The 21,031-nt window shown below is 45.1% G+C and overlaps 2 protein-coding genes across 5 annotated transcripts in view; one reads left to right on the top strand and one right to left on the bottom strand.

The window, feature by feature from the left end:
- RTF2 (replication termination factor 2) overlaps window positions 1-21,031 on the top strand; it is a 40,019-nt gene that overhangs the window by 10,892 nt on the left and 8,096 nt on the right. The gene's annotated exons all lie outside the window — the stretch shown is intronic.
- On the bottom strand, window positions 43-19,179 carry GCNT7 (glucosaminyl (N-acetyl) transferase family member 7). Of its 3 annotated transcripts, XM_029220443.1 has the most exons (4): window positions 19,118-19,179; window positions 12,979-14,007; window positions 11,947-12,042; window positions 43-8,110 (listed from the first exon to the last, which is right to left on the bottom strand). In XM_029220443.1, the coding sequence occupies exons 2-4, from the start codon at window positions 13,946-13,948 to the stop codon at window positions 7,887-7,889; spliced, it is 1,290 nt and encodes a 429-aa protein (XP_029076276.1). In that variant the 5' UTR covers window positions 13,949-14,007; window positions 19,118-19,179; the 3' UTR covers window positions 43-7,886. The 3 variants fall into 3 exon arrangements, 2 of the variants coding, with proteins under 2 accessions (XP_029076276.1, XP_029076277.1); XM_029220444.1 differs by lacking the exon at window positions 19,118-19,179 and having other exon boundaries at window positions 12,979-14,205; XR_003793123.1 differs by lacking the exon at window positions 43-8,110 and having other exon boundaries at window positions 10,710-12,042; window positions 12,256-14,007.

The following is a 21,031-nucleotide window of genomic DNA, read 5'->3' as shown; positions in this document are numbered from 1 at the left end:
GTGCTTTCCCTACTGGACCATGAGAGTTTCTTCTTCTAACTCTTTTTTTTTTTTTTTTAAGACTTTATATTTTTTTGAGCAGCTTTAGGTGCACAGCAAAATTAAGAGGAAAGTAAGGGGTTTCCCCTGTATCCTCTACCCTCACACGTGCCTCCCCCATTATCAGCATCACCCCAGAGCAGTGTACTCATTCCAGTTAGTGAGCCTACGTTGACACCCCATCATCACCCACATCCCCTTTACATTAGGGTTCACTCGTGGTGCTGTACATTCTGTGGGTTTGGACAAGTATATAATGACATGTATCCATCATTATAGCCTCACGTGGTGTATCTTCGCTGCCCTCGTGATCCCGTGCTCCGCCTGTGAGTGTTTGAGAGCGAGGGCAAAGCTCGTCCATCCTTCACCCCGCCAGCCTTGTTCTCCCCAGGGCAGGTCGCACGTCCCCAGTAGACGCCCTCGGGAGTGAGCGAACCCATCACGTGAGGGCGCGCCTGCTCAGCTCACGTGAGGGCGGTGCTGAGGGCTTTGCCCTCACGGGGTTGCTGCTGCAGCTCAGGATGTCTGTGTCTGGGTGTTCCGCCGGTCCGTGGGGAGCCTGGCATTTACTTTAATGTCATGGATACCAACAACTCCTGGCTGCATTTTCACCCACATTAATTCTGCTTGGATTTCCTTAGGCCTCCCGGTACTGTTTCTCCCTGTTGTGAATTATTCTTTGATCCAGTAGCTATCGTGGAACAGCTGCCATGGGCAGTACCGTCCTAGGCACGTGGGGTGGCGTACATTGTAGATAAGATTGACCCAGTCCCTGCCTTCATGGGACCCACATTCCAGTTGGAGAGAGAGACACTCAGGTAACCGAGCAAGGCAGTACCGCTTGTGACAGCTGCCAGGAAGGAAGCGCAGAGGGTGAGGTGCCGGAGGGCGAGGGGCCCCCTCAGCGGGGGTTGGCAGGGGCGCCTCTGGGGCTTTGAGCTATAAGACCCGAGGGTGGACGGCAGCCAGCCGAGCGAGGTCTGAGCCAAAGCTCAGGAGTGGCGGAGGACTTCGTTAGCTGAAGGGGCAGAGAGTGTGGTGGACAGTGGGGACAGGAGAGAAGTAGATGAGGTTGAGCGTGAGGCGGGGCCACCTTCTGTAGGGCCCAGGTGGCTGCGCTGGGGCTTGTGGATTTTACCCTAAGAGCAGTGGGAAGCTGGGGACAGCTTTCGGCCAGGCTGGATGTACCTTAGTTTCAGAACGATTTCTCTGTAAAGAAGTCAGACGTGGAGGAGGATACGCTCAAATGTGATTCCATTTATTTGAGACTCAAAGTCAGACAGAAGATGATTGGTAGTGAAGAAGTCAGGGAGGGGCGTGGAGTTGTTTCCAGTTTGGGGTGATTACGGATCAAGCCATCAGAGAATTTGGAATCTGTCTCATTAAGCTTTTGCCAAAAAAAGAGAAATTCAAAGAATGCTTTCAGGAATTGATTCATGTCGTTTATTGTCCAGTATTTATTATGTCTCCTGTGTTCGCGACGATGTTACAGGTGTTCCCAGGGAGGGTGGGATGCGAAGGAATCAGCGCCTGTGCTCAAGGAGACTGCAGTCGTGCAGGAATCAGGTTACATGAAAAATCATATTTTGTTTTGTTTTTTGAGGCCAGTTGCCAAGTGGATGTAAGGATGCTACTGGAGTTGAAGGGCCAGAGAACTTCCTGGCTGTGCTGGTGAGAAATGGCTTTATGGGAGGAGACAGTTGTTCTAGGCCTGGAAGGCAGAGCGTGTTCTCACGGGTCAGGCTTTCCCAGAGAGTGGGACATGGCTGCTGGCATAGGCAAGTTGGTGTGAGGGGTCCACAGACAGGACCCCAGACGCCCCTGTGAGACATTGCACAGCAGGACGGTAGCTCCCATTCTGGCGCACCTTCTGCCTGTGCGCCTGCCTGCCTTGCGGAGAAAGTCTCCGTTTGCTCCTCGGATGGTTTTAATACATCTCACTGAGCTCCCGAGAGAGCGGAGCTTACGCTCAGAGCTTTGGCAGGCAGGGCCTCGAGAGGTATGTTTGCGTTCTCTGCGTTTGTACGCTGTCTCTACATTTATGGCAGGGCACTGTTTTTATACACATGGCAGGAGTACAAAGTCAGCATTTGAAGTGAACTTAAGTAAAAACAATGGGTAGATTTAACGAAAAATATTAAGATACTGACGGTACCTTAGGCAGGGGAACGCCTGAAGTTTGAGAGACGCCCTTGTCAGTGATGGTGGGTGCGCTGTGGGCAAAGGGAACGTGTGGGAGAGGAGAGCAGCCGTCACACTCAGGGGAGGAAGTGCCGGGGCAGCCTGTGAAGATGGGGCCTCAAGATGTAGTCCTGCCCCAGCCGCTCAGGAGCAGGGAGAGGCCAGAGATGTGAGTCAGACTGCTGGCGGAAGCTCTGAGTGCCAGGCAGAGGGGCAGCTCGGGGGGCATGCAGCAGGCGGCCCTTGACGCCTTTGCAGCAGCACAGCGCCTGGGGAGCAGCGGGGTGTAGGTCTGTGCAGTATGGGCAGAGGGAAAAGACCAAACAAGAGCAAGAATCTGACAGCAGGTGAGGAAAAGGAGCCTGAGAGAGAAGTATCGTGAAGGAAACGGCTCAGCTGGCCTGGGCTTCCTGCGAGCAGGAAAGGAACCTCGCTCGCATTTGTTCTGTGTCCAAGTGTGTGCGTGTTTTCACAAATAGTGGGCGAGGCGTTGTCTGAGTGTTAGACACATCCGCAGGCACACTGAGGAAATTTACTTGAAAGGATATAAATATGAGAAGGTGGGAAGTGAAGCTGGAATTTATTAAAGCAGCCAAGTGTCCTGAATCAGTGGTTCCCAACCCAGGCTGCACTGCAGAATCCCCACAGTGGCTTGCTAAGTTCCCACTCCCCGCCTCAGACCCCTCGTGAGAGTCTTCAAGGTTGGTGTGGAGCCCGCACGGAGTTCCACTTTATATAAGCTCCCAGAATAATTCTAAGGGGCAGGCAGGTCTGGGGGACTCGGGGCTCGAAAGCAGTCAGGCTTCTTTCCCCGACCCACAGGGATAACTTTCTTAGATTGGCGTGCAGTTGTCCTCTGCATTGGCTGACCCCAGGCATCCATAACCATCTTGACAGACTTGAAGCAGAATAGGAGTGTCTGCTCACAGCTCTGCAGAGAAGTTGATTTTATTTCATGGAAATGCAGCATTGCAAGGGAACTCTGAAATCATTTTGTTGGTGTCTGGGAACAAAGTGCTAGTAAACGTCTGAAAGTCTACGTAGAGCGCTTCAAGGGAAAGGAAGCAAGTAGGAGGAAAGGGGAAGCAACTGCATCAGGATTGCGCAAGAAGCCAAGACCAGTTGAGGACCGGACACCGGCTCCTCCAGCCTCCTAATGGGGGCTGCCGGGGCTGTTGAGACCACCTGCAGTCAAGACAGGACCCTGGCTGGAGCCCAGGAACACCTCAGGAACAAAATTCTCTTAAAAATAAATCTGATATCAGAAGAGTAATATTTTACTCTTTTCACTTGTATAATCTCCTTAAAAATTGCCTTTGCAACGTAGCTAGATTGAATACTCTGCGTATTAGTTAGCTAGGGCTGCCATAACCGGGTACCACAAACTGGGTGACTTAACAGAAATTTATTTTCTTACAGTTCTGGAGGCTAGAAGTCTGCAGTCACGATGCTGGCTGGGTTGGTTCTTCCTGAGGGCAGTGAGGGGAGGATCTGTTCCAGACCTGTCTGCCTGAGTTGTCGGTGGCCGCTTCTCCCTGTGTCTGTTCATATTGTCTTCCCTCTGTGGAGTTTGTCCCTGTGTCCAAATTTCCCCTTTTTATAAGGACACCAGTCGGGTTGGGTTAGGGCCCACACTAGTGACTGCACCTTAACTAATTGCACCTGCAGAAGGTGACATTCTGACATACTGGGGATTAGGACCTCGACATTTGCCGGGGCGGGGGAGCATAATTCAACCGATAACACTATACAATTGAGAAAATCAGAGCATGGGACAGTCAGTCAGTGGCACACTTGAGTGGGAGTCATTCATTCAGGCACTCACAGGACCGACATTGAGAGCCTGATATATATCAGTTTTGGTTCACACACCAGCACTGGCTGGCTTGGGAGTATAAATCACTTCACCTCTCTGGGCTTCAGATTCTAGTATGTAAAACAAAGGAATTGTAGTAAATTTTTGGACGCTTTCCTTTTAGACCCAAATTCCAAACAATGACATTTTTAAATGAAGAAAAAATCCAATGACAAATTCGTATACTCTCATTAGGAATCAAGCTCGTACTTCTAATTTCAAGTCTCTAAAGTTTAGTAATACTAAGTGTATCAGTCAAGGTTGGCTACGTCCTGTAACAAACAGCCCCCCAATTCCAGTGGCTAATAACGGTGAGGGCTCCTGGTTAGGCAGCTTTCTTTTAAGGGAAACTCAAGGACTCAGGCTTCTTCTGTCCTGTAGGTCTGACCTCCTCTGGTGTTTAGAGTATTCTCCGTTCAGTTGGCTGATGGGAACAGAGAAGGAAGCATCTAGCTTAGGAGGTTTTTATGGGCCAGGCCTACTTAATGCTTCTGTTCACATTCCATTGGCCAGAACTCAGTCACGTGACCACAGCTACATGCGGGAGCCTGGGGATTATAGTCTAGCTGGACGCCCAGGAAGAAGAGGTGAACAGGAGCCACTTCTGCCAAACTAGCAAAAGGAAGAGTGATGGCGCAGTTTCAGGAGCTGTAGTGCATCGTGAAAATGTGAATGAGGGAAGATTAAGGCCACAGCGTCAAAGTCTAAAGCAGATATTTTCATTTTTTACGTAATGTCTGAAATTTAGAGGAACCAACATCATAAGAACAGTGTCAGGGACTTCCCTGGCGGTCCAGTGGTTAAGACCACACTTCCACTGCAGTGGGCATGGGTTCAATCCCTGGTCAGGGAACTAAGATCCTGCATGCTGCGCGGCACGGCCAATGGAAAAAACAAAAAAAGGAAGACACCTTCCCATGGAAACAGAAAGGAATAAACAAGTAAACAGACACGATAGAATGTGATATTTAAAAAAAAAAAAAACGAACAGTGTCAGGAACCTCCGTGATACTGAGGGTGTGCACGTCCTCTGCTTTTTTCCCTGTGTAGTTCCATCGACATTTGGCTTTTCAGTTCCCTAGAAGAGACTCCAGGGTTTGAAGTAGCTCTGGTTCTGTGTCTAAAACACATGGTGTGCACACTTGATTTCAGTAAACAGAGCCCAAAGAGATGTAGTTGCTAGGTTTCTTTGTTTTCACTGTCAGCAAAGCACCAGCCGAAAAATTAGTTGTATTCCCCACTATGTTCTTCCCTTTTCGTAATAAGAAGAAACACATTGGAGTAATCACAGGTTGCAAAATAAATGATGTGCTTGTTACTCAAAACACGGTCCATGGTCCTGCGAATATTGACATCTCCTGGGAGGTTTTTGTATTTTTGTTTTTTAAGAAATGCAGACTCGCAGGCCCCTCCCCAGACCTGCAGAATCAGAAACCGCATTTTAACAAGAGCCCCAGGGCACTTGTATGCACAGTAAAGCTTGAGAAGCTGATCTGGGTGTTAGAGGTGTGGGCAGCAGTATTTGACTTGCTAGCCTTCTGGCTTCATTTATTTAGGCTTTGTGACAGGTGAGTGCGGTGTGGGGATATTTTAAAGTCAGAAGCGAAACAAAAATTTACACTCGTATACCTTTTGTTTGTTTGTTTTGAGTACTTGTCATGGAGCGGGTGGAGTGGAAAGGGGAGAAAATAAGGAAGGGGGTCTCTTCAAAAGCGGTTGGCAAATTCTGCTGTTCGGGCCCAGCCTCCTTCACGCTTTTCCTTTCTACTGTCTTTATGGTCTTTGTGAATATTAAGCCTCAAGAAATCATATACAGCACAGGCAGCTGTAAACTTCTACATGAAAGAAAAATACAATAGAAAAATTGAACAGTAGACTGCGTGTTAGCGAGAAGGTTCTGTTCCCCAGAAAGTTAGAGAAATCATCCCAGTATCCCTGATATCCTCAAGGTTGCCTTTAAGTTACAGTCTGTAGCAATGTGTTTCAGACGTGTTTTACATATGATTTAATTTTGTTCTTTTACTTCATGAATGAGTACAGTCAGAGGCTGAGTCAGGGTAGAGAGAGCAGCAGCTTCTTGCTGGTTCTGATCCCCACGGAGCCTGCTGCTTTACCTTGGCCTCCCTGGCCTGTCCCCTGACGCTCCACTGAAACCCAGCTTGTGCTTCCCTGAATCTCATGCTGCTTCATTCCACCGTGCCTTTAAGTTATTTTATTATTTTTATTTTATCTCACTGTTACTGAAAGGGTTCACTGAGATGACTTCTTCCATTATAATGTTTGAGCCCTCTGAGGGCAGGTATGTGTTTGAATTTGGGTTCTATGAGTTGACGTTGAAATGAGATGAAGGAAGGCTTATCTTTTAAGTAATTTGAAAAGATGTAAGCTTCTCCTTTATTTTTTATTTTATTTAATTTTAAAAATGCAATGGGGTGTGCACTTACTTGCAAATGAGTTGTGATGAAACGTAAGGGACATGATTGTGGTGAACCTGAGCTTTCGGAACAGCCAGTCAGAACACGGCCGTGAGCTGTGTGTCTGCCTGTGAGCAGGGAGGCTGCACCGAGCTGCCTGGGGCTCTCATGCCCTTCTCTGACGGTCTTAACCCCCTACTGTGTGTTCTCCCTGGGATTACGTATCTTTGGGGAAGAAATGTTTGTTTAAACAGAGATTTTAATATGCTGTGGTTAGCTTGGGTTTGATTTGTGGGCTGTGCTTTCAGAGCCTCTTTTCCTTCTATGTAGTTTTCTTGCTTTTCAAGGGCTATTTTCATTGAGTGGATTTCATTTCATTTCTCTGTTTGGGAAGCGTCAGTTCACTGAGGGGTTATACTTCGCCCTTGAATTACACATTTATTTCTTTAGTGTCCTCTCCTGTGGTTCCTGCTTTTCCTTTATTTTAGTTGTTTTAAGTTGTGCTATTTAATAGTTGTATATTTCCAGCCTTGTATGACGCCGTGAGCTCTTTTTTAGAAAGAGAGTATATTAAAAGTCCTCAACAAAACAACAAAGATTCGCGGACTTTTGGCAGACCTGAATCTGTGAGTAGAGAGAATTAAGACCGTTCATGCCTTTGACCTGTGCTGTTCTGTATGGTAATCGTCAGCCACATGTGACTATTTAGATTTCAATTAATTAAAATTTTAAAAGTTAAGGTTCACTTACAGCCACTGCAGCCACGTTTCAGATGCCCGGCTCTCCCCGTGGTTGTTTCTGGTATCAGACTGTGCAGACGTAGACCACTGCATCATCACAGCTGCACGGCTGCAGGGACCTAGGGCGGCCTTTGTAGGAAGTTGTGTTTCAACTCCAGAATTTTATTTTACCCAAAGGAAATAGACTCTTCCATGCTTTTCTAGGATTTCCAGAAAAGTTACATTGTTCCCAGCCAGAGATAAGCATATTTTCTCCCATTTTCTGTGGGAGTTTGTTCTTTTTTAGAATCTCATCCACAGTAGTATATCTTTAAGACAAGATATGTTCTTATTCTAACCTGAGCCTGAATCTAGGTGTTTGGGGGACTTTGATTTTCAGCAGCTGTTAAGTGAGGCAGTCGAGCCTCCAGGTCACTTACCCAGTCACCAGTGGGACTTTGAGTTATTTTTTCTCTTGTGATTTCTTTCTCAAAGCCGTAAAAGTGGCCTATAATCAATAGCAGAGTCTTGTTGGTAGCACGTTTCTAAACTCATTTCAGGACTAACTTGTGTCAAGGAATTATTTTCCCATTCTTTTTGGTTGAATGTTCTCTGATTTCAAGTTAGGGAAACAGAATTATACCAGTAAGAAAGCAAACATTCTCTATAACTTCCAGCTCACCGGTTCAATTTCACATTAAAATGACTCTCCCGTTTGAAATGCCAGTGTGGTTCCACAGGGACCTCCGCCTGCCCTAGAACTTTAAGTCTGTGCCACCGCTCCAAGCATGAGACCACAAGAGGCTCGGTCGAGTCAAACTGGTTGGCAAACAAAGAAGGTGATTGAATGATCCAGGGCAAGTCTCCTGGTCCATACACACAGGCGTCCTGGACATAGTGGCCTGCAAAGGGAACACAGAAACTTAGCTGCCTTTGTTTCCTCGTCAGTTTACATCCACGTGGAAAAGTGATGCACTTCTAAGGTCATCTGTAAGGCCTCTCTGCTTCATGCCAGTTCAGATTAAATGGGGTTTCCATGATCGCTTTGACAGGGGCTTTTATGTTGAATTTTGAATTCATGATGGAAGGGAAGCTTTCATTTGTTTGGTTAGTGATTTCTGAAATGTTTAATGGCTACTTTAGGTGAATACTGTAGAATTTTAGCTAGTCATGAACACGAGGGGGAAGTAACAGCCATCATTTGCCAGATAACACCTAAGTTCTGATAGCTGCTGTTTTAAGTTCCATGAACTTTTCAACTATTTTCCTCGGTTGTGGGTAGTTCATAAGAGTTGTGTTGGTTTTAATAACCAACACATTGCTTCAGCCTTCTATTGCTTCAACCTTCTTTTGGTTTTGCAGAGTGAGTTTGATATAAATAGAAGTAATTAAAATTGGAATTCTAGTTTGAATCCAGTACTGATTGGACTCCTTCGAGGTGAACTCAGTAGCACGTTTTATGTGTCTGACACTGTGCTTGACCCTTCCTACTCTTTTTTTTTTTTTTTTTTTTTTTTTTTTGCGGTACGCGGGCCTCTCACTGTTGTGGCCTCTCCCGTTGCGGAGCACAGGCTCAGCCGCTCTGCAGCATTGCAGCACGTGGGATCCTCCCGGACCGGGGCACGAACCCGTGTCCCCTGCATCGGCAGGCGGACTCTCAACCACTGCGCCACCAGGGAAGCCCCCTCCCACTCTATTTTAATCCTCCCACCAACACTGGGAGGTGGTTTCTGTCATCACCTTCAGTTTGCAGAGGCAGGAGTGCTCAGTTTGCGTGTAAGGGAAATTTCTGTTCATTTTGGAGACCTTGCTCTTTTCTCTGCTCAGTGTTGCCATGCTCTCTCCCCCCTGCTGATAACTGTAATCCTACTTCCAGAAACTTAAGGAAATATTATTTAAAAGGGTTGGAACTGCATGCATAGAAATGTCCAGTGTTGTTTGTAAGACTGAAAAAAATCAAAAGGAATCTTTTCCCTGCCAAGCGTGCATTCGTGTAGTGAAGGGCCTAGAACTGGCCCATGGTGAGCATTGTATGCGTGAAAGCTGTTATCATGATCAGAATCTTTTTAACTGATAGACTCTTGGTGCAATGTCACAGAATCTCAGTAGTATTACATTTAACCAGTTGAAAGTGTAAATATGAAGATAGTATGAAAAGCTTAGGACATAGTGAAAGAGGAATCAACTGCACCTTGACCGTAACTGCATACTCCGTAGCTTATGTACGTATGAACTGGAAGGGAACACAAATAAATGGAACTTTGTCAGAATTGCGTTAATACTGTTTTGGTGACTAAAAATAAACAAACTCTTTGTTGCCGATAGCAATGGGATGGCTCTGCACTGTGTGCAGAGCTGGGCCATATGCTCCCCCAGTGGCGTGGCATCAGGCAGCCGCACCTGGTTTGAGACCCAGCTCTGCCACTGCCTTTGCCACTTCCTGTGCCATGTCCTGTGACTCTGGGAGTGACCTCACTTCTCTGAGTCTGGGGTTCCTCGTCTGTAAAGTGTGCATAATGATAGTTTCTACCTGCAGATCGCTGTGAGCATCGACAGCAGGCCCAGAGCCGGGTTCCAGAAGGGTTTACCACAGACCCTGCAACAGTGCTTGGCCTAAGTCGGGACTGACTGAATGCTGGCCAGGGTTGGCCCTGTACTGCTTTGCTAGTAGAACCATTTGCACAATGAAGCTAGGGATGGCAAGAACTTTCTGAAGTGTTTACTTGTAGGGAATAATGATTCTCGTTAAGACTCGCAGTGACTAGGTTTTCTTGCAAACATTATTAAAATACTCAGATTTTGCTACTCTTAAGAATTTGGAATCACTTTATCATTGACAGCCACAACCCTTCATGACATTTTTGTTGTTGTTGTTGTTGTTGTTGTTGCGGTACGCGGGCCTCTCACTGTTGTGGCCTCTCCCGTTGCGGAGCACAGGCTCCGGACGCGCAGGCTCAGCGGCCATGGCTCACGGGCCCAGCCGCTCCGCGGCATGTGGGATCTTCCCAGACCGGGGCACGAACCCGTGTCCCCTGCATCGGCAGGCGGACTCTCAACCACTGCGCCACCAGGGAAGCCCCATGACATCTTATATACCATTGGTGAATCACTTTTTCAGGAAGAATCTGAGCCTCTCCTTTTCTGAGCATTTATCCACCAGTCCTGTCAACCCCTGTGAGCCACTTACTGTCTGAAGAAAGGCCAGGGTTGTTTGTTAGTCTGTCGTTTAACTGTTACCTTCTTTCTATGTGACTATCCCCCCAGCTGAATCATATCTACCTTTTAAAAAATACTAGAAAATTATTCCAGTCCTTCTGTCCTGGTACCTGTTCAGGAGGATGGCTGTGCACATGGCAGTGGGAATTGTTTGTCTTTGAACTGTTCTGGTATTAGATTTTCCATTTTTTGTTTGTCCACAACCTGTTTCTTTTAGGTCAGTCTTTAAATCAGCTTGGAAACTGGGCGAACCTAGTTTATTTTGCATTATCTGATATACTGTATTCAGACCCGAGGACTGTACCCAGATGCCTTGTGAAAATAGGTTATGTATCTCTGCAGTAGCTCCCGTGGTGGTTAGGGAGCTGCTTGTAGACAGACAGCGCAGGGCCCAGGTATCCCTGGAGAGCACGTGCTCTGCCGGAGCCACCTTCACACACGGCTTTGCTCCAGTCTTCCCGCGTTCTCTGTCCACCACCAGCTGTGGCCCCAGAGACGTCAAGCATGCTCTGTTTTCCTTCCCCGGAGTACACCAGAGAACTTGCCATCTTTCTACTGGACTCGTCCGTATCATGCTGCGAATTGTCTGTCATCCATCGTTTCCTCCCTGAGACTGTCTGCTCACACTGGGGGTTCAGGGGTGCAGAGCGCCGGCCCCAGAGAGGAGGCACGGATAACTTCCCGGGAGCCAAGTTCTAGCTCTTCGACTCCGGAGGTGTTTTCCCCGAACCGATGCACCTGAGAGCTGCTCTGCAGCCAGCTAGTTCTCTTCCAGACTCTTCACAGAACAGAGATGTCCTCTTCTCCACCCCAGATCTGGCTTTTGTGTATTGCCCTGGTCACTAAAACCTCTGGCACACAAGACAAAGGGGCAAAAGAATTCACAGTCCCTCAGGGAGAATCTCCTGAGGGCAAAGCAAAGAGACCTTTTTTCAGCAAGAACTGCGTAAGAAGTATGGGGGCAGCTGGCTGACCCCACCGAGGAGCATATACCTGTGTTACTCAGGCGTCTGTTCTAGTAAAGAGACCCAGGGAGACAGAGAACTCATTTTAAATAAATGTTAGGGTTTGAATTCTAGGAGCAGGTGGGACAAGCCAGATAGCTCATGTGTTTTCATCTTAAAACTTTAAAAGTTGCAGCCCTGTTGTGTGTTCACTTTGTGAAAATTTATCGACTCAAATACTTAGAATTTGTCTACTTCTCTGTCTGGATATTATAATTCAAAGGAAAGTTTTTTAAAAATTGACACCGTGCTAGTTGGATCATCACTAATTCTTCCAGATTGCAGTAAATATAACTGTCAGTCTTCTCCCACTGTTTTTGAGGCAGCAGTTGTACAGTTTTTATAAAATTTAAAGGCGTTTTGTGGCTTGGGTTTTGTTTTTATTTTTGTTTTGGCCACGCTGCATGGCTTGCAGGATCTCAGTTCCCAGACCAGGTACTGAACCCGGGCCCCGGCAGTGATAGCCCAGAATCCTAACCACTAGGCCACCAGGGAACCCCCTTGGGTTTTGTTTTTACCTTTGCAGCCATCATGAACAGTTCCCTCCTTGTTTTTCCATTTAATGGCTCGAACGTTTCCTTCCCATCCAGTGTTTGGGGTGGAACCTGGAGCATCTAAGGGAAAGGACATGCAGGCATACAGTGAGCAGATGAAGGGGAAGCCCAGCCTCATTCAGAATGCATGTTCTCATCTGATGAAAGGCTAACGCTTCTGGGGGCGGGGTGTGTGCTGCACCTGTGGTAGTATCAGGGTGGAGCGAGGTCCCGTATTCCGTCTTTGTGCTTAGATTTCACTTTTCATCCCTTCCACCATCCCTAGTAACTCACCTAGTATTGACAGCGTGTTATGTTGGGTTTCTTTGGATCGCGTTTTCTCCGCAACAGCTCTCTGGGGGTGATTTGAAAGGATTTTCAGTGGATGTGAGAGGTTTTAAAAAGCTCCTAATCCATTTCTGCTGGCTTTCATTGTTTGCACTGTCGCCTGGACTGACTGATTCGCTTAGCTGTTCAAGCTTGAAGCCACATTCGCAATAAGAGCCAATCAGCTTTATAGAAAGAGCAAATAAGCCCATTTAAAGCAGTGCATCAGATTTCCCTCTACCTCTAAGAAAACCTATCTGAAGTATCATATTAGCCACAAACAAAATTACTAGTTTTAATATTTTCCATTCTTAATGAGCCCCTAGCACGATACCTGGCACTAGTAGGTATCCAGCAGTATCTAATAAGTGAAGGAAGAAAGGAAGAACTTTCCAAAGATCTGTGCTCAGAAGTTTCAAAAGGCTCTATTTGAGGAGTGCTTGTACTTCCTTCTGGAGAGGGAGCAAAAGCAGCCAGCCTGACTGATGTGGGAACACGGCGCTCTCTCGGCAAACCTCAGATCCCTAAAAGCAAAGACCCTCCTGGACTACCCCAGTGGAAGGTCTTACAGAACGCAGAGCTGTTTACCAAGGCAAAGAGCCGAAATAGAAAGAATCTTCAGTTAAGGATACACTTCTCCTGTTGTTGCCCCTGGCCTGAACAGACACTGTTTTGCTGGATTGTTCTTACCTTTCAGTCGGTTCAGAGTTACCCAGTAATGTCGCTCTGGGCCGTGGATGTCTTTAGACCACCGAAGCATGTCTTTTGCGCGGGTGTCTGTTAGTACAAACTCCACAAACTTCCTTGTTAGTACATAGTAAGCACTTCCAAAATAAATTGTTAAGTTATGGGGTGGTTCATCTTTGAATCTTTCATTTGGAGGTACATAGATATCTTCTTCAGGGGTGAATTCGGGATGGCTTTGACTCGTCTTGGATTTAATGTTTGGTGGCTGGATTACTCCAGGAGTTATATTTTTATCATTCCATTTGCTTCTGATGTAGTGTATGATTTCTCTGTTAGTTTTGATTGGAAAATCCTGTCCACAAAGATTAATGACATGGTTCCATTGAAATTTGGAATGGACTAGATCTTTCATGCAATTAATATCTGCCTGTAGTCTCCTAAAGCCAGTGTAAGCCATTTTCTCTCTCGTTGATGAAATAAAAATATTTTCAAAACAATTAACCAGGGATTGCACAGCAGTCTTATACTTCTTGGGGGCCTTTTCATCAACATGAATACAGTAAACATTTTGAGGCACATAAATAGCTCTGAGAAGCTGCACAAACATAGCCAGCTCCTTATGAATAGTTATAATATATGCCAAAGGGAAGGTGCCCTCTTCCGCAGACAGGGGTCTGGTTATGAAATGCAACTCCTGGGATATCCTGGAACAGTTTCCTGGTCTGTGTAGATGAGCAAGTATTTCAGATCCATGAGGGTTTTTACAGAATTTTGCAATTTGGGGAGCCACCTCTTTCCCTTCAAACAAAGCCGAACACAGTTCATCTGGATAAAAGCCACATTCCACTACTGCTGGGTAGGTGGGTTCCTCCTCTGGTTCCTCAGGAGTTGGATTCCTTAAATAAAGAAAAATGAAGACGCAGATGGCTACGCACACGAGAAGACCTGGCTTTGTGGCTCGCAGCTGGCTCATGTTTTGAGCTCCAGTCGCCTTCTTATTACCATGGTTTGAAACGTTTTCCTCTAAGCTTCCTAAAAGGACAACAGGCAGAATTTAGGGTGTTGTTAACTCTATTCCCCCCTGTCCCTGCTAACTCTATTGGTGTACACGTATTTAAAGTGTATGATTTGATCAGTTTTTATATATGTGTATACTCATGAAACTGTCACCACAGTCATGATAACAATCATTTCTTTTACCCCTAAAAGTTTTCTTGGACCCCTTTTACTCCATCCTCCTTCCACCATTGTCTCTGGGCAATCACTCATATGCTCTTGTCACTGTAGACTAGTTGGCATATTCTACAGTTTTATATAAACAAAGTTATACGTATGTACTTTTTTGCCTGGATTTTTTTTCACTTAGGATAATGATTTTTAAGATTTCACCCACATCACTGCATTTATCACCATTTTTCCCTTTTTATTGTTGAGCAGTATTCCATGGAATGGATGAGCCACAATCTGTTTATCTGTTCATCTGTTGAAGGACACTGAAGTTGCTTCTAGTTTTAGGATATTACAGGATGCTGTAAGCATTTGTGCACAAGTCTTTGTGTAGACCTTTGTTTTTGTGTCTCTGGGGTAAATACCTAAGAGTGAAATGGCTGGCTCGCATACAGGTATATGTTTAATTTCTTAAGAAATTGCCAGGTTTTTTCCCAAAGTGGGTGTGCCATTTTACATTCCCACCAGCAGTGTATGAGAGCTCCATTTACTGTACATCCTCACCAACACTCGGTATGGTCAATTTAAAAAACTTTACCCAGTCTAATAGGTGCATAGTGGTAATTCATTTTGGTTTAACTTTGCATTTCCCTGATGACTAATTTTCGTGTGTTATTGCCCTTTTATTGGCAGATAAAAATCTCAAATATTTATTTTGGACATAGATACTGTCCTGTTCTGCGTTACTCAGAATTTATCTTACGCCATTATTCTGTATCGTGTTATGAGAATATATCTTTCCAATAAAGAAAACAACAAATCAAGAGAAATTTTGCGATCACATAATTCAACTTGTTGAAATGAGTTTATGAATTGTTTTTAGAGAAGGCTTCAGTGATTAAAAACAAGATATCTTTATCTAATAAAATTATTTGACAATAATTTAGTTTCCTCTCTTGAACTCTACAGAGATGCATGAAGAAGTATTTTAATTAATTAATTATTATTGGCATGCAAAGACCATCCTTTGGAATTTAGGGAAGAAAATTGATCAGGTAAAATGTCTATATTGTTAGTAGTTTTTTCCCTTGTTTATGAATTTTGTCTCTAGGTTTCTGTAAAAAGTCACATCATTGCTTGTTCCTACTTCCTATTTTAAAAAAAATATTTATTTGTTTTATTTTTGGCTGCGTCGGGTCTTAGGTGTGGCACGAGGGCTCCAGAGTGCATGGGTTCTGTAGTTGTGGCGCGTGGGCTCTCTGTTGTAGCCCTTGCGCTCAGTAGTTGCAGCGTGTGGGCTTAGTTGCCCCACAGCGTGTGGGATCTTAGTTCCCCGACCAGGGATCGAACTCGCGTCCCCTGCATTGGACGGCAGATTGTTAACCCCTGGACCACCAGGGAAGTCCCCCTACTTCCTGTTTTTAAAAACCCATTTACTTTTTTTTTTTTTTTTTTTTTGGGGGGTACGCGGGCCTCTCACTGTTGCGGCCTCTCCCGTTGCAAAGCACAGGCTCCGGACGCGCAGGCTCAGCGGCCATGGCTCACGGGCCTAGCCGCTCCGCGGCATGTGGGATCTTCCCGGACCGGGGCACGAACCCATGTCCCCTGCATCGGCAGGCGGACACTCAACCAGGGAAGCCCCCCATTTACTTTTGACCAGTGTTTATCTCAGATTTGACATTAGTCCCTTACCTTTCCACATCATTATTGCAAATGCCATTTGGATAAAGCATTAACAAGGCAGCATTTTGAGTTATCCTGTGTTCTTAAACTGTGAGCCCATAAAAACTGTAAATGCTGATTGTGGATTTTAAAAATGTATTTATTTTCATTGTATAGTTTCTTTTTGCCCATCATGCTTCAAAAATAAAACAACCACTGCCCAAATATGTCAGGTTACGTTTTACTCTGGTTCGGTAAATGTTGATTGCCCCAAGCATAAAACGTTATGGCATAATTTTACAGGCATTTTTATAAATTACATAATAGCTTTTGTAAGCACAGTCATCATTATAATTAACACATTTCATATCTGGTCTCTAAAATAGACACAACATGTATCATAAAAACTGAAATTCAGTTGGACGGAAACACCTTCTTGAAATGAAAATAAAGCTTTTAACTGCTTCTCTGTTAAGAATTTTGGTGAAAGGTAAACCATGTACCATAGTTGGTTACATTTTCTCCTGTGTTTAGCTTTTGCATGGGAAGGGGGTTTGGGGGGTTTTTGGGTTTGTTGTCTTGGTGGTTGTTTTTAAGCTTATGGTCAAAGTGTAAAACATGCTGGTCTCATCACAGAAATGTTAGCCCCACTTCACTGACAGACTATATACCCCATGCAGGGCCCAGGGGATTGGGTATTTTCAGTGTTTTATGATAATTAAGTGAAGACACGTCCCACGTGTAGTGCGTTGTCCTTCAGGGCAATATGCTGGCTAAATGCTTTCCCTCCCTTATTTATAGAGAGACAGGCACAGGAGCTTGCTCACAGTTAATCTGCTGCCTTTCTGCCTCGTGTTCTGTTAGTGCAGTGCTCACGGTTGCCCGGTTAAATCTTCCTTTTGGCTCAGGTTCACTCTGAAATTTAGAAATCGGTGTGGCTAGAATGCCATGTTGTGGGAAGGGCCACCAGCTTTATTTTCATTGTCTCAGTACAAGCTTTTCCAGGTAGTCAGGATAGCCTTGTAATGAAGCCTTTGGAGACTCCACTGCTGCTGAATTTTACATAGTTCTTGCTGTGGCTTTAACCTGCTTCTGGTGGACAGTGTGAAAACTCCCACAGGAATCAACTCTTTGGGGCCTGGCAGTTTTCCCTTTTTAAGTCGCGATGAGCATCATTTTCAGCTTTGCAGACATTTCAGTCCTTGGTGATTTGCTGTCGTGGTTTTGTGGCTATAATATGACATCAACTTTTGTAGGCATAATGAAACTGTAATTGTTAAACATGTGCCTTTTTATCACTAAATTAATTTCCAAGAAATGTAAGTGATATTTTCCAAGTGAGAGGAACATGCAGCCCATTTAAAAAAAGTGCAGTCTTACTGATTATTGAGCAATTTTTTTCCTCCACAAAACGTTTAAATTTTTATTTATTTTAAAGACTTTAGAAAGAGTGGCAGTTATCATTATATATCATGGAGCAGATACAAAAGTTCTTTATTCAGACCAGACCCATTATTTTACCATTCCAGTGTTCTATTTCCTCATGTACTACTGAAATCACAAATGATTTCTAAAATTATTATTTTGTGTGTGTGAGAGAACATCTTAAGGCTTTTTTCGTATAGTGTCATTCCTTAAATTATCTTTCCTGGCCCTTATATATTTTGATAATCTTTTAGCTCCTCATATCTGCAGCCTTTGGTGAGTAGCATCATTAAAATATGTATAGTGTACAGTAGAATTGAATAGCTTCCAGACAGTGAATAATGTTTTGAAGATTACACGTTCAGTTGACTGAGGACATATGACATCCAAGGGATTTTGTAGAATATCTTTCAGTAGCAGTAATTACCAAAGTTACGGTTAAGGATGGTATTAAAATTTTTTCCTTTTCGTGGTACTAGAAATCACAGATGATTCCCAGTTACAGTTCTCAGAATGGAATTATTTTACCTTTTATTTAGGTTTTTGTCCAAGCATAAAATATTGCCAAGGAGTTGTTTCAAAATACATTACTATCCTAATTATGAGAGCCGGCGAGCATGTTTTCCTTCTTCCTTTCTGCCTTCTTTATCTGTCTGTAGTGCCCCTCTCCCACCGCCCCTACTGCAGGCCTTAACAGCCAAGAACAGAAGTCAGCAATATGGGTCTGGTACTATGTGTTGCCACTAGAACACTTAAGGGCAGTCATTTTGAATTTGTTATGACGGGATTTAATTTGTTATATAGGCTTTTCAGGGGGAGTTGGCAACATCCTGGATAAATTAATTATTTTGCTAAATCTTTTATACTTTGTGGGTTTTGTTTTTTTTTTAATTTGGTTGCACCGGGTCTTAGTTGCGGCAGGCAGGCTCCTTAGTTGTGGCTCACCGGCTCCTTAGTTGTGGCGTGTGAACTCTTAGCTGCGGCATGCATGTGGGATCTAGTTCCCTGACCAGGGGTCGAACCCCGGCCCCCCTGCATTGGGAGTGCAGAGTCTTAACCACTGCGCCGCCAGGGAAGTCCCTCTGGTTTTTTTTTAAAGGTAATTCCTGTTAGTAAATAGAAAATGGGCATCTTTAAAGATGAACTTGTAATATTTTGCCATATATTCTGTAGACTATTACTGTTTTAGAGTATTAACATTAGCTTAACCAGATTAAACAATCTAGTCTTTATTTTCTGGACTGCAGATGGGGGTGAATGATAGTACCTGCCTCATGAGGACACCGGGCTAGGGGTGTGGAGCAGATGGCTGAGCGTTTCCCCGCTCAGCCTGGCCCGGGGCAGCGCTCAGTGCTTGAGCGGGGTGGGGCTACTCGGTACCCGCCAGTCCCGGAGCAGTGAGACCCTCAGACCAAAGAAGTCACTGTAGCTGCAGCAATGAAAATTTTGTGCCTGTTATTTTTGTCGTCTCTGGGCTCAGAATGATGTCCAGAGCACCCTACAAGTGAACAGTTTTTTCTTGAACTATTTGAGCTTTATCATAGTAGTTAGACTGATTTCGAATTCAGACCGTCAGAGCTGTCCAGTAAAATAGATGTCTTAATCACACATGCTTATTCCTAAAATGTGTATACGTTTCTTCAGCCACTTTGATGTGAAGGGGAAAACTACATTTTGGGATATCTATTTAAAACAATCACAACAAAAACATTTTTATTAGAGGACTGTTTTTTGAGAGGAAAAGATGCCTGCTACTTCTGCATTTTATAAAATTACTGATATTCCAATAGTTCTATTTTAAAACCATGGAGGAGGCACAGAAAAACATATTTTAGTAATAAGACCTGCTCAGCCTGTGCCATTCATGATCTCTGCATAGTTAACTTACCGGGAGAGGCTCACATACGGGGTAGAGGTCCTGGCCGTGTCCGCGCCCAGCCTGGCTGTTTTTTCCTTCAGTTGCTTCCTTGCTGTGGCTCTGGCTGAAATCACATGAACGGAGTTGCTTGGCAGGTTTTGTTACCCTTTCATCCCTGGAGGATTTTATTCTTGTTGATCCTGACACATGGGTTGGAAACTAGAACCTGCGTATTTCTTCAGGGCTGGCCCCCTGCCTTACAAAGCAAACAGCAGAAAACACCCAGCCCAGGTGAAGGGCAGCGCACGGTAATTGTTGGATTCTGAAAGCTGGATGGAATCCTGGCAGTCCTGGGTCAAATTCTTTAAATGTCTTTAAAAGTAGGAGGCCAAGTTTGGTTATCGGACACTTTTTCATTAAAGGGATAAATAAAAGTCATTTTAAAATCTCATTTGATTCCTAAGTAGCATGCGGAGTGCTTCAGTGTGGCTCTCCAGAGGCCTGACTTCAGGGAGGCAGGTGCGCCCTGCCGTGCCCCGTCCTCCCGCGGCCGTCTGTGCATGGTTAGTAACGACTCCCTTCCGTTATTCTCCGATGGATACTTTTCCTCCTAACATCCTTCCTTTTCTGGTTTAAAAGGTCCTCCCGCTCGCTGGACCTCTCTTTAGGTTTATCCCAGATGTGTCTGTCGAGAATAGTGAAGCCAAGAGACGTGAATCACACCCTGCAGAGACTCTCACCCTCGTGGGTGTCCAGACACCTGAGCTCTTTATTTAGTCAGCCGAGTTCAGCTTTTCTTCACCTGCTGCGGTGACTCGAGATACCTGTTGCTCTTTTGCAGAACAGATGTTGCTGTGGCCCTAGAAAGATTTCTTAACTAGGCAGATAGAACCTAGTCTCTTTAGTCTTAAGGGGACGCAGCATTGCTGCACGTGTGACATGTGTGCCTTTTATGTAAAAACAGGTCCGTGCAGCCTTTTAGTGGGGAGACCCTGTATATGTTTGCATGGGGTTGTTCACATTCTGTGAGTTGAGAGACTAATTTTATCAGACAAGAGTCAGGAAAGGAAAGGCCACCCTGTCAGCTGCTGAAGTGTTGCTCCAACTCTGCCCCAACCCCGAGGGCTTGTTTTAAATTGTCCTGTGAGTGCTGCTGAACTGGCCTGGCAGGTCCGTCCCTGGGGGAAGAGGATTGGCGCTGGATTTCACCTGGACCTCACATGCTTAACCTGGAAAAAAGCAGTGGAAAAACCTGAGAAAATGATGCGGAGATTGCCTGCGTGCAGCTTTGTACTCCCATAGCTCTAAGGGAGACACAGTAAAACCAACCATGCTGAACGGAGTGTTGTAATAAATGGACCAAAAAACAGGCTTAATGTATCAGCTTCTTTTATTTTTTTAAAATTTATTTATTTATTTTATTTATTTTTGGCTGCATTGGGTCTTCGTTGCTGCACGCGGGCTTTCTCTAGTTTCGGTGAGCGGGGCCTACTCTTCGTTGCGGTGCGCAGGCCTCTCATTGCGGTGGCTTCTCTTGTTGCGGAGCACGGGCTCTAGGCATGCGGGCTTCAGTAGTTGTGGCTCGCGGGCTCTGGAGCGCAGGCTCAGTAGTTGTGGCGCACGGGCTTAGTTGCTCCGCGGCATGTGGGATCTTCCCAGACCAGGGCTCAAGCCTGTGTCCCCTGGACTGGCATGCGGATTCTTAACCACTGCGCCGCCAGGGAAGCCCTGTATCAGCTCCTTATACTGATGTGATTCAACTAAAATTTTTGAAAGGTGAAAATCCTAATAAATAAAACAGGCATAGAGCGTAAACATGTAAATTACAAAAGAGGCGCTGTGAATACAGTGGGGTGTTTTATGTTTCTTAAAGCCAAAAAGGAGCTGTCTTCTTCTGCTTTTTAGATTAGCATAAGTTTTTTTTCTCCTTCCTTTACGTGGTAT

The sequence above is a fragment of the Monodon monoceros genome, unplaced genomic scaffold, assembly GCF_005190385.1.
Source record: "Monodon monoceros isolate NGI ecotype Baffin Bay Population unplaced genomic scaffold, NGI_Narwhal_1 Super_Scaffold_13, whole genome shotgun sequence".
Classification (NCBI taxonomy): domain Eukaryota; kingdom Metazoa; phylum Chordata; class Mammalia; order Artiodactyla; family Monodontidae; genus Monodon; species Monodon monoceros.
This window is presented reverse-complemented; position numbering and strand designations above follow the sequence as displayed.

Excerpts from the sequence above, each read along its gene's own strand:
- GCNT7 (XM_029220443.1), bottom strand. The coding sequence starts at position 13,948 with ATGAGCCAGCTGCGAGCCACAAAGCCAGGTCTTCTCGTGTGCGTAGCC. Across the intron at positions 12,043-12,978 it reads AACTCTGAACCGACTGAAAG|ATGCTCCAGGTTCCACCCCA; the intron begins GTAAGAACAATC and ends CCTTTCCCTTAG. Across the intron at positions 8,111-11,946 it reads TGTTCATGATGGCTGCAAAG|GCCACTATGTCCAGGACGCC; the intron begins GTAAAAACAAAA and ends TTCCCTTTGCAG.